The sequence below is a fragment of the Equus asinus genome, chromosome 4 (genome assembly GCF_041296235.1).
Source record: "Equus asinus isolate D_3611 breed Donkey chromosome 4, EquAss-T2T_v2, whole genome shotgun sequence".
NCBI classification, from domain to species: domain Eukaryota; kingdom Metazoa; phylum Chordata; class Mammalia; order Perissodactyla; family Equidae; genus Equus; species Equus asinus.
In genome coordinates, this window is record NC_091793.1 from 125,529,977 (window position 1) to 125,542,467 (window position 12,491).

Sequence of the window (12,491 nt, forward strand, 5' to 3'; positions counted from 1 at the left end):
TTTTGCCTCTCAAGAATTATGAAAAAGTTTTAATGCTTTGGACTGAAATATTTACCTTTCACTATTTCCAGGGTGCGCCTGGATTCCGAGGACCTGCTGGACCAAATGGCCTTCCAGGAGAAAAGGTAGATAACTGTAGTTTCTGTCTTCATAAATGCTAGTGCTACAAAAATATATATCCTTCTCTACAGTTTCCCATTAACTGAAACCTAAAAGTCTGAAAGAAATATATTGGAGTTTTAAAAAAATAATAATTCCCAATGTAAAACAATGATGCCAACCCCTGCTCAGCCATTTTCCTAGCTTTGTAACTAAAGCTAGTCACTTAAACTTCATAAGAATGCTTTAACTTATTTGTTAATTGGGAATTATTTATCTCAACATCGTTTGCAAGAATAAGATAAACAAATTCTTGAAAGTCCTTTGAAAACACTAATGTGCTGTATAGATATGATCTCACGTCATCAAAGATATTTAACTTTATATACACAGAAATATATTAAGCCCACTAAATATTGCTTTTTTAAGCATGTGATAGTCATCAGAGTTGCTTCAAAATGTTTCCAACAAGATAATGCAAGCTAATAGACAACTGATTTTATACAGAGTACGTCAGCAACATACGAACTCTCTCTCAGAGAACAAAGGATGTTCTCTAGTTGTAGCATAAATATGCTCAATGTCTAGGTCAGTGAAGGCTCTTTTACATATTTGTTGACTTATTTCACCTCTTAGGGTGCCCCTGGAGACCGCGGTAGTCCAGGCCCCGCAGGGCCCAGAGGAGCTGCTGGAGAACCTGGCCGAGACGGTGTCCCTGGAGGCCCAGGAATTAGGGTACAGAGAAACACTTGTTTGATTGACACTGTCATTTAGGGAGAAGCAAGGCAAGTGGAGAAGAAGGATCAAAGACAACTCAAATCAGACTACATACTTTATAGGCTCAAAACAAAGCAAAATTATTTTAAGAAAACAGGCTAGGATTGATTGAGGAAGAGCAGAATATAGAACACTTAACTAAGACACTTGATATACAGAAAAAAATGTGTGCGAATGTGTAAGTGGAAATCTCAAAATTTTACAGATAGATCTATGTTTTCTTTTTTTTTTAAATGATCATTTTTAAATCACCGGGCTAATTTCTTTAATTTAGGGTGTTCCCGGGAGCCCAGGAGGACCAGGCAGCGATGGGAAACCAGGACCTCCAGTATGTACATATTTAACATTTGATTTTACAAGTCCAGTGAATAATGGAATGCATAGTTTGGTCTAGCCTTGATATATATTGTATAGTCTTGATATGTGTATTGTATATCTTTATCAAATATTTGTCAAACCTCTGTTAATGTAATGTTTTTTCTCATTAGGGAAGCCAAGGAGAAAGTGGTCGACCAGGTCCTCCAGGCCCATCTGGCCCCCGAGGTCAGCCTGGTGTCATGGGTTTCCCTGGTCCTAAAGGAAATGATGTGAGTTCCTCCCTTCATTTTTCAACAAATATTTGACAGAAGGCCTTTACCCCCCATCTGGAAGTGCAGAGAGGGCCAAAACTTGATCTCCATTTCAAAGCATGGAAGAGTATATGAAAATCCAAATATCATGTGAGAAGGGAGCTAAAATATGTTTTTGTAGTAAAAACTTTTTTGGGAAAGAATGATGATATTTATGGGAATCTAGTTCTAGAAAGTAGTTTATGTTTGTACTTATGTATGGAGGAGGCATATCAAAAGAATGAGGGAACAATACGGTGAGTGATTTTTCTTTTGAGAATTAGTAAATATTGGTCACTTCTGCTTTAGGGTGCTCCTGGCAAGAATGGAGAACGAGGTGGCCCTGGAGGTCCTGGCCCTCCGGTATGTAGCTTTCATCAGCTTATATCCAGCTTTCTAATAGAGGCATTTATCTCCAACCCCATGACTTCTCTCTGTTATTTTTATTAACTCTGCTTCTCTGTTTTTCTTTTTTTTTTTTTTTTAGGGTCCCGCTGGAAAGAATGGTGAAACTGGACCTCAGGGTCCCCCAGGACCTACGGTAAGTTTACTCACATAAATTAGAGATGGAAGTGGGTGGCAGTGGGACAGGGGAAAGACTTTGGGAATTATATAATCTCTACCACTATGTCATTATAGTTCATGAAAGCATTTACAAAGCTTGCTTACTTACTTAGCTCACTAAATGCTGACTGGGTAAAGTTTATATTATACATATCTCCTTTGCCTCGCTTCCACAGGCCAGACTCTGCCCTCCTTTGCACTGTTACTTTTTTTTTTTTTTTGAGGAAGATTAGCCCTGATCTAACATCTGCTGCCAATCCTCCTCTTTTTGCTGAGGAAGACTGGCCCTGAGCTAACATCAGTGCCCATCTTCCTCTGCTTTATATGTGGGACGCCTACCACAACATGGCTTGCCAAGCAGTGCCATGTCCGCACCTGGGATCGAAACCGGCGAACCCCATACACACTTAACTGCTGCACCACTGGGCCAGCCCCATACTCTGTTACTTTTTATATTAAGCAAGCACCTGGTGAAATGAAAACTGTGTGGACTAAATATGAAAGGATATTTTATAATGGAGCGTCTTATTATATTTTTCTACATAGGGGCCATCTGGTGACAAAGGAGATGCAGGACTCCCTGGTCCACAAGGATTACAAGTAAGAACTTGTTATTTAAATGTCATTGAGCACCTGCTTTTACCAGAGAACAAAGTACTTCCCTTTGATACCTGTATTTGTTGAGTTAACTTGTCAGTTAACTTTTATTTGTCAGTCAATTTTTTTTGTGACACCAATAGATTACAGTTCATCGTAAGCTTAAAATTTGTGGGTCTGTCTTCTACTTTGACATAAAATGACAGACAATGTTAAGGCTTAACTTCCATATCTATTCCAGAATGAGTGCATTAATAATTAAAAACAAATAATTAAGCTTACATAATTCTATACTTTATACTTGTTTCCATTATAATTTAAATCCATAAAGCTACATCCATCTCACCACACTCATCAATTCATATTTATATGCAGCAACAGAGAGAATAGAGGGAGATGAATGGATTTGTAAGGTATGAATATCACATCTCTGTCATTAGATTTTGAGAGCCACAAATTTTCCACCCTTAAAAAGACCACTTAAGCCATTATTTGAATACTTTGCAGAAACATGTTTACTTATGAGGAGGTTTTCAGTAAGCAATGTTTGAAGTAATTATACAATACAAATATGATTCTTTGTAGGGCTTGCCTGGCACGAGCGGTCCTCCAGGAGAAAATGGAAAACCTGGTGAACCAGTAAGTTGCATGCCATTTTTTCAAAACTCAGAAACCAAAAGAATAAACAGTAATCTTTCATCAGTTATTAACTTTTGCATTTTCTCATGCCAAAGTATCTGAGTTTTCACATTTAGTTTTGAAATAGTTATAACAAAACAAAGAAAAATTATTCCATTATAACTATTACATAGAAAGTTTGAATTTTGCCATAAAATAAAAGGAACTAAAGAAAGAGTACATAACTCAAGAATTAACAAATTGTACAGTGTGCAAGGTCACATGTATACCTTGCTTATATTTATATAACATGTATTGTGACGTAGGCCTAACCATACAATGCTGATCTCATAGGGTCCAAAGGGTGAAGCCGGCTCACCAGGAATTCCAGGAGGCAAGGTAAATATTTCCATTTATTTTCTAATTTCTTCAGCATGTTATAGAGCAATTGATTAGTGACACACTTTTAGTATACCAAACCAAAATGCTCTTTTTTTTTAGAAGCACAACATTCCAAATGTTTGGTGAACACACTTAGGGTAACTTGAGATATTTCCAATACATTAAATTTGCTTCATCTGGAAAATCAAATTCTCTGACATTAGTAAATACCATACAATTGCCTATGGGCCTGAAATTTCAAAAGAAAAATCTTTCCAGTATATTGATTCTATATAGGAAAACTGTTTTAGTAGAAGAACTGTAAAAACTCACCCTTGTGAATAAAATAATAATAGTTTTGGAGCTAGCTCTTTAGACCAGGGGTCAGTTTCCTTGTTTAGATTCTTTTTAAGTTTCCAGTTCTCATTCAGTTGATCAAAATTTTTTTATAATTTTAAAAATTTCCAAATTGTTAAGAAAATATAAGAATCTAGTGGTCTGCATCAAAATAATACAACTTAGGGTGTTTTTGATTTGTATTTAGCATTCACTTTTCTAACAGAGATACCACATTTTGCTACTATAGGGTGATTCTGGTGCCCCAGGTGAACGTGGACCTCCTGGAGCAGCAGGGCCCCCCGGACTTAGAGGTGGAGCTGGTCCCCCCGGTCCCGAAGGAGGAAAGGTAACTCCAAATAATTCAATTGACCTAGATTTTACAAAATGCATTCCATCTTTTTCTTGTGACTTACTATTTCTCCTTTAATTTCAGGGCCCTGCTGGTGCCCCTGGGCCACCTGGTGCTGCTGGTACTCCTGGTCTGCAAGGGATGCCTGGAGAAAGAGGAGGTCCTGGAGGCCCCGGCGTAAAGGGTGACAAGGTACTAACTTATTTTCTGTTATTTATATAATAAAACAGACCTTTGTAGTTAAAGGAAAGCAACATTGCTGGAAAGTGATCTATTTTTAAACTTAATGTTACCATTTTCTAGTAAGCGAAGTTTGAGATGTGTTCCTACAGCAACTATTAATCAGAACACCCGCTATTCATCACACCAAGTCTTGAGGGTTGCTCCTGTTCTTAGCAGACTTTCATTGAAGAGACTTCTACTCTGATGACGCTGGCTTTTATTTGACAGGGTGAACCAGGCAGTGCAGGTGCTGACGGTGCTCCAGGGAAAGATGGTCCAAGGGTGAGTACTCCCCATCGGCAGAAACAGGACTTACCTGTATGTGATATGGAATAGTCCCATACCTCAACTTCTATTTTTCCCCAAACTCCTCACAAGTTAGACCATACTTTGCCACCGTCTGGGCATTAAGAAGAGCCAAATGGCTTGACTGTTAAAATTTCTGATTTATATCTATCACTACCTGGTAGTTCAATAGTGACCTGAGAATGGAAAAATCTCAGAAGTATGATAAAGGTTACCAGCTAAAGTCATAATAAGTCTCTAAAATCCAAGATAATCAATACTACTCGTGAAGAAATTTTTGATTTTAAAAAACACTGTAATTCTATGGTGCATTGATACATGGAATACTACTGAGCAATAAAAAGGCGTGAACTATTGGTACATGCACCATCTCATACATCTTATACAAACCTCCAGGATATCATGCTGAATGAAGACAAGTCAAACTCAAAAGGAGACATAATGCATGATTCCATTCATGTAACATTCGTGAAATAACATAATTGTAGAGATGAATAACAGCTTTGTGGTTACCAGGAGTCAGGAATGAGGGAGAGGGAGATGGGTGTAACTAGAAAGAGGTGGCAAAGGGAGTCTTATGGTGATTGTACATTTGAGTATCTTGATTATGGTGGTGGCCATTAAAGGCCGCATGTGATAAAATTGTTTAGAGCTACATACGTGCATACCCACATACGAGTGCATGTACAACTGGCAAATCCCGAATAAGCTCTGGATTGTACCCATGTCAATTTCTTGGCTTTGATATTTTACTATAATCGTGTAAGATGTAACATTGAGGGAGGCGGGGAGAAAGGTGAACAGTATTTCCCTGTATATTCTTTTGCAACCTTCTGTGAGTCTATAACTATTTCAAAATAAAAGTATACAAAAAACGTTACAGTCAATTCTCTTCACTTTGGCAAACATCTTCTAGCTATGACTATAGCAAATAAACATAACTAAGCCATTATGTAGATATTATATTTACTGCAGTTGCCTTAAAGAAATTTATAAATACTTCGCTTTTGACAGACCAAATGGGTAGCCATCATCCTGTTAAAAAAAAACACCTAATATTTTATTTATATAATATAAGTAAAACTTTAATATTTGGAAATGTCAATTTGAAAACTTTAGTATGTATAATGATACTTTGAGTAGTTAAATGAAACATTCTGAATTATCAAGCAGTTGAATAAGGCAATGAACTTTAATTTTTAAAATATGTTACTCTGAGATCTTATACCACATCTTATTTTTCTTCTGCCATAGAAAGAAAGATGAATCAATAAATTGCCACTGAATCTTGCAGTCCTTTGGTATCATCTCCATAGAATCTTGTGTTGATTAAGCTCTGTAGTATTTACACACTGAGGGAAGAGCATATCATTCAAGCCATAAAACAAATCATATTCTTTAGTTTTTAGATGAATGGTATGTCTATATACTCTCTGTGTGATTAGTAGGAAAAATGGTGCTTTTTATCTTCAAAGTTAAAAATGTATTTCTGTTTTCTTTAGGGTCCTACTGGTCCCATTGGTCCCCCTGGCCCAGCTGGTCAGCCTGGAGATAAGGTAACACGTAACACTTTTCAGAAACAAAAAGAAACTGTCCTTGGCTTTTTGGATGCAGGGCAATGTTATTATTTTTTCTCTTTTTTAAGGGTGAAGGTGGTGCTCCTGGACTTCCGGGTATAGCTGGTCCTCGTGGTGGCCCTGTGAGTGTTAAAGACATTTCAACATACTTTTTAACCCCACACAGGCAGCAACTACTCGTGCTTCCCCCTTTAGCAATTCTGCCTAGGTGCTGAGTCTCAACAGTGGGATTCTGTCTTTAGCAATCATGACATGCAGGGCAAGTTAAAGTTCTTAAATCTAAAATTCACAGGAAACAGTTTAAAATCATGCCTTCTTTCCTAAATAATTCTGGAAAAAATATAAAAATTGCACAAGTAATATACACTTGTAAATGAGTTCTTCTTAAACCTGTAGATCTTTGCCTGAGGCTCCTTCTAGATATAAAATTCTCCACTGCAGGATCCGTGAAGGAGAGATATACAGTAGTGCACCGCATAACAATGGGGATATCTTCTGAGAAATGTGTCATTAGGCAATTTCATCATTGCGTGAACATAACAGAGTGTACTTACACAAACCTGGATGGTATGGCCTACTACACATCTGGGCTCTATGGTACTAATCTTAGGGGACCACTGTCATATATGTGCTCTTTGACCAAAACACTGTTTTGTGGCACATGACTGTATAGTAAATATTTTTAATTTATTAATTAATTGATTAATTTCTCAACCCTTTTACCATATTATTAAATCTTTACATTTTTAGAAGTTATACAACTAAATGTGTTAAACACTTCAAAATTCTCAAATTATTTTTCTTGTAAATAATATCACAGTCAGAGGCAGAAGAAATCAATGATTCTGGTGTTGTCCACTCCTAATTTCCTTAAGAAATGGAAACATCTTTAGAGATTAAACTATGTTAGTTAGCTTCCAGCTTAAAGGAAAGATAAGATAATATCAAGGATGATGTATGCTCCCTATGGGAAGATGTCTTCACTGGGGCCAACGAGGGTATTTTTCACTTCAGGGGGAGCGAGGTGAAGTTGGGCCTCCAGGACCTGCTGGCTTCCCTGGTGCTCCTGTAAGTATGAACACTAAAACATACACGTCACACAGCCTAGAATCAGGAACTCGCTGAAAAATAGCAGAAGTATAAGTCAAGTCTGGATTCTAGCCCTGCCTCAGCCATTCATTCTCTATAGGGTCATTTTATCCCTATTCCTTTTTTTTTTTACTTTATTTCTATTCTTGCTCTTTATTTCTATTCTTGCTCTTTAGAAAAGGGAGACAAAAACACCTGTCTCGCCTTTATGCTATGGTAATGAAGTAACAACACCCAAGATTTAAGAGCGCTCTGAGAATTTTAAAAGAGTTTCCATTGTAGGATGAAACTAATTAAAATTAGCTCTAAGCCCCGTCTTTCTCAAATGGATTTACTGGTGCTCACTTTCAAACGCACAATCCTTGGAGAGACATTCTCCCTTATGACAAATAACGTACATCTTAATGCTTTCTTGATCATTTTCTTTTGTCGTGGGAATATTTTGATTGACTTTGTTTTGCTATTTCTTCAGAGAGCCTTCTTCTCCGATTCCCTCTCAATATCTCTCTACCTGAAGAATTCTATTTTCTGAAGCAATGAAATTCTAAGCCAAGTGTTGTGAAGGATGTCAGCTCACAGTCTGTTGTTCTTTCTGGGTTAGGGACAGAACGGTGAGCCTGGTGCTAAAGGAGAAAGAGGCGCTCCTGGAGAGAAAGGTGAAGGAGGCGCCCCTGGAATCGCAGGACCTCCTGGAGGCTCTGGGCCTGCTGTAAGTTTTCTCTTTCCCTAAGCCTGCTAATGGACAGCATGTAGGTTTATCAGTAATTTCATATTTCACACTGAGAGAGCTGGTCACGGTGACGAGAGGACAGTCTTCATGGGAATATAGTTCCGAGTTTGAAGCTTGGCTGCAACAGTCTACATATGACCTTAATCAAGTTACTTCACCTTCATAGAATTACTGGGTTTTGGCTTTTGAGGCTTTTTTGCTGTAGGTTGTCGTTTCTGTTGTCATTTTTTTCATCTTTATTAAGATACAATCAAAATATAACATTGTATAAGTTTAAGGTACACAACATAATGATTTGACATATGTATATATTGAAAATGATTATCACAATAAGTAGAGTTACCGTTTTTCAAAGGCTTACTGCTTCTCCCAAATTTTGATTTTGGTGCTATTCTTATAAGCCATTTCCATTTCCACCTTCATTCCATATAGGGTCCCCCTGGTCCCCAGGGAGTCAAAGGTGAACGTGGCAGTCCTGGTGGTCCTGTAAGTATTGATCCTCTTAACTCTTATTGAAAAGTATGAATTAATATCAATCTGTATAAAAACTGCTTTGAAAGCACTAGATCCCTAAGGACAGTATAAAGATTTTAATCATCATACATGACTTATATGTAAGTTCCAAGAGGAAAAACAAGCCATGAGTGACCCCAGGGTAGAATGCGAATCCTACCACATTTCTTATACTTTATATTTGTTTTCAGTGGTTATTTGTTCTCCTTAACTATTGAAATTCAAAAATATGTTATCATTTCACAGGGTGCTGCTGGCTTCCCTGGTGCTCGTGGTCTTCCTGGTCCTCCTGGTAGTAATGTAAGTCCTTTTTAAAGTATTTTTCCACCATATATTCCATAAGAAGCATTCATATATGCATAGGATGAGAAACTTATCCATTGCTACTTTTCTTTGTGTTAAATCTCATATGAAATTATGTGAATACAAGCAAAAAAAAGAGGAAAGAAAAATTCACTTTTTCATTACAAAATACTCAAATTTCAAACATTTCTTTGTAGGGTAACCCAGGCCCCCCAGGCCCCAGTGGTGCTCCAGGCAAAGATGGGCCCGCAGGTCCACCTGGTAGCAGTGGTTCTCCTGGCAGCCCTGGGGTGTCTGGACCGAAAGGTGATGCTGGCCAACCAGGTGAGAAGGGATCACCCGGCCCCCAGGGCCCTCCGGTGAGTGAGTGGCTTCGTTACTCTATTGATTGACAATACTCTTTTATTTTTAATCATAAATTCAGTACAGGAGAACATAATCACCTAAAGAAGAGCTAAGGCTTCATTCTCTCTCACAACAGGGAGTTCCAGGCCCATCTGGACTTATAGGAATTACCGGAGCACGGGGTCTTGCAGGACCACCAGGCATGCCAGGTGCTAGGGGAAGTCCTGGCCCGCAGGGCGTCAAGGTGAGTGTGGCCGTCTTTCACTGGACTCTTGTTTCCTTTGATAGACTTCAGAGATCACATAACCATATCAAGTATGGTATGAATAAGTTTTCCTGTAACAGACGCAAATTCTTGATATTTTCAAATTTTCAGGAAGCATGCATATTATTAAAAGGATGTTGAACACAAAAACAATGCACATCATGGACCAGCCTTGAACATAAACACAAATAAATTTATGTCACAGAAAAATATCTTGCCATCTCAAATACCTCTGGTTAGGAAAGTTATGAGCATTCTTTAGCTTGTTGACTGTTAGCCTTGAAGAGGGAAATAATGTCAGCTAATAGACCTTTGAAAGCCTTTAATTGATACCAATTATCCATCAACTCTATTCGTTTTGCACTCTTGATTTTCTTTCACTAATATTGCTATGACATCCTAGTGCTTAGGGTCTTAAATATCCATTTAGCCAATGGGGTAATAAAATTCTGTTTTATTAGGGCTCACATTTTGACACTTTGAGCACCTCTCTTTCAACAAATTGTCATATAATATTGTAATGAAATTAAAATATAGCATTGAAGTGTATTCAAATGATATGAACATATCTAGTAAATGTATATGAGCCAAATGTTCATTGTAACCTAATTCTAATGGTCACCCTAAACCTATAGTTTCATGATGGCTTGTCATTTTTTTTTACAATAGCCATGTCTATTTATACATCTCATATTAGAATGCATTCTGAATATGATAATTAATGTGATAACTCAGCCCTTTGGGATCCAGAGTCACTGGGCAAGTTGGAAAACACAAGAAGCTTGCTTCCTCAGAGCTTTTCTCTCATGCTGGGGATAGTTTTAGGAACAAATTCAATAGAAATTGAATAAAACAAGGTTTTTCTCTGGGAAATAAAGACATCTGATAACATCATATTAATTGATCTCTTAAGTTAAAATGCTTTTTATTTGTTTGTACACAGGGTGAAAGTGGGAAACCAGGAGCTCCTGGCCACAATGGAGAACGTGGTCCTCCTGGACCTCAGGGTCTGCCTGGTCTGGCTGGTACAGCTGGTGAACCTGGAAGAGATGTAAGTACTAGTCCTCAGGAAATGTCCAGTCAACCAGGTAATACTTGATAATTTATTTAAGCAAGGGTCAAATTGGACCTTAATGTCTACGAGTGTAAATATTGTCACATGCCAGAGTTCTCCTTCCTCCTCTATAACAGATGTTCTTTCTATTACAACTTAGACTAGCCTCAACTATTCACGTTTGTTAGTATTTACCCAATGATTGATCGTTAGTGGAGAAGAATATGGTCTCTCGCTAAATAAAGAAATAAGTTGGGGGTAGGGAGAGCCCCAATTTACAACATTCCTTCTGGGTGAAAATGTTCTGCGTGTTATCTGTGATTAGCTTTTTCTTACATTGTAAATTTCCATTATCAGCTTAAATTACTGTCTGTCAAACTTTTATTTATTATCTCTCCTGTAAAGATCCTTTTTAGACTTTTTTCCCCTAACTAATTCTCCCTCTTTCACCCCATGAAATTTTAGTACCACAGATACACTGCGTATCAGTTAAGGTATTATCATCCTTTGAAGGGCCACACCCGTTGTAATATCTAAGATTTTTCACTCCCAAGAACTAATATTTATCCTCTTTAGGAGGATATTGCTCCCATTGAGAATGCACGGCTTAGATGGTATTTAAATAGTTCCAAAGAATTTTCTTTCTTTTCTCCTTTTTTTTTTTTAATCAGGGAAACCCTGGATCAGATGGCCTGCCAGGCCGAGATGGAGCTCCTGGTGGCAAGGTATAAAAACACGTGTACAATAGGTTTGTGTAATTAAAGCCATAACTGCTGATCATATTTATTTTGGATCTGTGAATTTTTCCGCAGGGTGATCGTGGTGAAAATGGCTCTCCTGGTGCCCCTGGTGCTCCTGGTCATCCAGGCCCACCTGGTCCTGTGGGTCCAGCTGGAAAGAATGGTGACAGAGGAGAAAGTGTGAGTTCTAATAAGCACCATCTTTCTTTACTTGTCTATTTTCCTCAGTAAAGAGATCAGCAGGCAGAAGATTGAATGTCATATCTGCTAATTGAAAGATCCACTATCATTTGTTTTACAGTTTTCACGCTAGTCATTCCTTAGGCAAGTGTGGTAATAAAGTTATGTGTGACATTTCTGGCAGTAGTCAACGAAGAATTCATTACTAAAATTCAAAACAGTGTTGACTAAACCGAATGTATATTCCCTGGGTAAATGCAAGGCTGAATTAATAGGACTTTCTCAGCTTTCCTGCTCAGACCTCCTGGGAAAGATATTTACAGGACTTTGAAGGAGAAAATGATACGCACTTTCAATAACTATGCATACTATTATTCCATCACAATGAAATTATCAACTTTTAAATAAAACAAAATTATATCAATAAATAAGCAATTCCGTGTGTGTCTGTTCGTTTGTTTTTATTTTAGGGCCCTGCTGGTCCTGCTGGTGCCCCAGGTCCTGCTGGTGCCCGAGGTGCTCCTGTAAGTCTTTTTTTACAACTCATTCTGCAGTGTAGGGAATATTCTATTTTCTGGCATGTTCAGGACAAGGGGATGACAAAATACATAACTATGGAGCAGAATTTAAATTTTCCTTTGATGATATAGAAAGCAATTCAAAATCCAAAAGTTCTTTGGGGCTAAGGATATACACATGGGGTTCCATGCAATTATCAGTCCAAAATCAAAACAACCACAAGAACAATCTTTATTGTTCCATGTATGCAGTGTCTGTTAATGGGATTTCTAATAGAATGTCATACGATGGACTTGTTATAAATTCTATTTTGTTT

The 12,491-nt window shown here is 37.8% G+C and overlaps 1 protein-coding gene across 1 annotated transcript in view; it reads left to right on the forward strand.

Moving 5' to 3' along the window:
- COL3A1 (collagen type III alpha 1 chain) overlaps nucleotides 1–12,491 on the forward strand; it is a 40,104-nt gene that overhangs the window by 21,714 nt on the left and 5,899 nt on the right. The window contains exons 21-44 of the mRNA XM_014852914.3: nucleotides 72–125; nucleotides 736–834; nucleotides 1,151–1,204; nucleotides 1,365–1,463; nucleotides 1,794–1,847; nucleotides 1,972–2,025; nucleotides 2,595–2,648; nucleotides 3,231–3,284; nucleotides 3,618–3,662; nucleotides 4,231–4,329; nucleotides 4,417–4,524; nucleotides 4,783–4,836; nucleotides 6,363–6,416; nucleotides 6,506–6,559; nucleotides 7,452–7,505; nucleotides 8,128–8,235; nucleotides 8,689–8,742; nucleotides 9,016–9,069; nucleotides 9,270–9,431; nucleotides 9,554–9,661; nucleotides 10,626–10,733; nucleotides 11,408–11,461; nucleotides 11,549–11,656; nucleotides 12,127–12,180. Coding sequence (XP_014708400.2) covers nucleotides 72–125; nucleotides 736–834; nucleotides 1,151–1,204; nucleotides 1,365–1,463; nucleotides 1,794–1,847; nucleotides 1,972–2,025; nucleotides 2,595–2,648; nucleotides 3,231–3,284; nucleotides 3,618–3,662; nucleotides 4,231–4,329; nucleotides 4,417–4,524; nucleotides 4,783–4,836; nucleotides 6,363–6,416; nucleotides 6,506–6,559; nucleotides 7,452–7,505; nucleotides 8,128–8,235; nucleotides 8,689–8,742; nucleotides 9,016–9,069; nucleotides 9,270–9,431; nucleotides 9,554–9,661; nucleotides 10,626–10,733; nucleotides 11,408–11,461; nucleotides 11,549–11,656; nucleotides 12,127–12,180 — 1,800 coding nt within the window. The remainder of the gene's footprint in view (nucleotides 1–71; nucleotides 126–735; nucleotides 835–1,150; nucleotides 1,205–1,364; nucleotides 1,464–1,793; nucleotides 1,848–1,971; nucleotides 2,026–2,594; nucleotides 2,649–3,230; nucleotides 3,285–3,617; nucleotides 3,663–4,230; nucleotides 4,330–4,416; nucleotides 4,525–4,782; nucleotides 4,837–6,362; nucleotides 6,417–6,505; nucleotides 6,560–7,451; nucleotides 7,506–8,127; nucleotides 8,236–8,688; nucleotides 8,743–9,015; nucleotides 9,070–9,269; nucleotides 9,432–9,553; nucleotides 9,662–10,625; nucleotides 10,734–11,407; nucleotides 11,462–11,548; nucleotides 11,657–12,126; nucleotides 12,181–12,491) is intronic.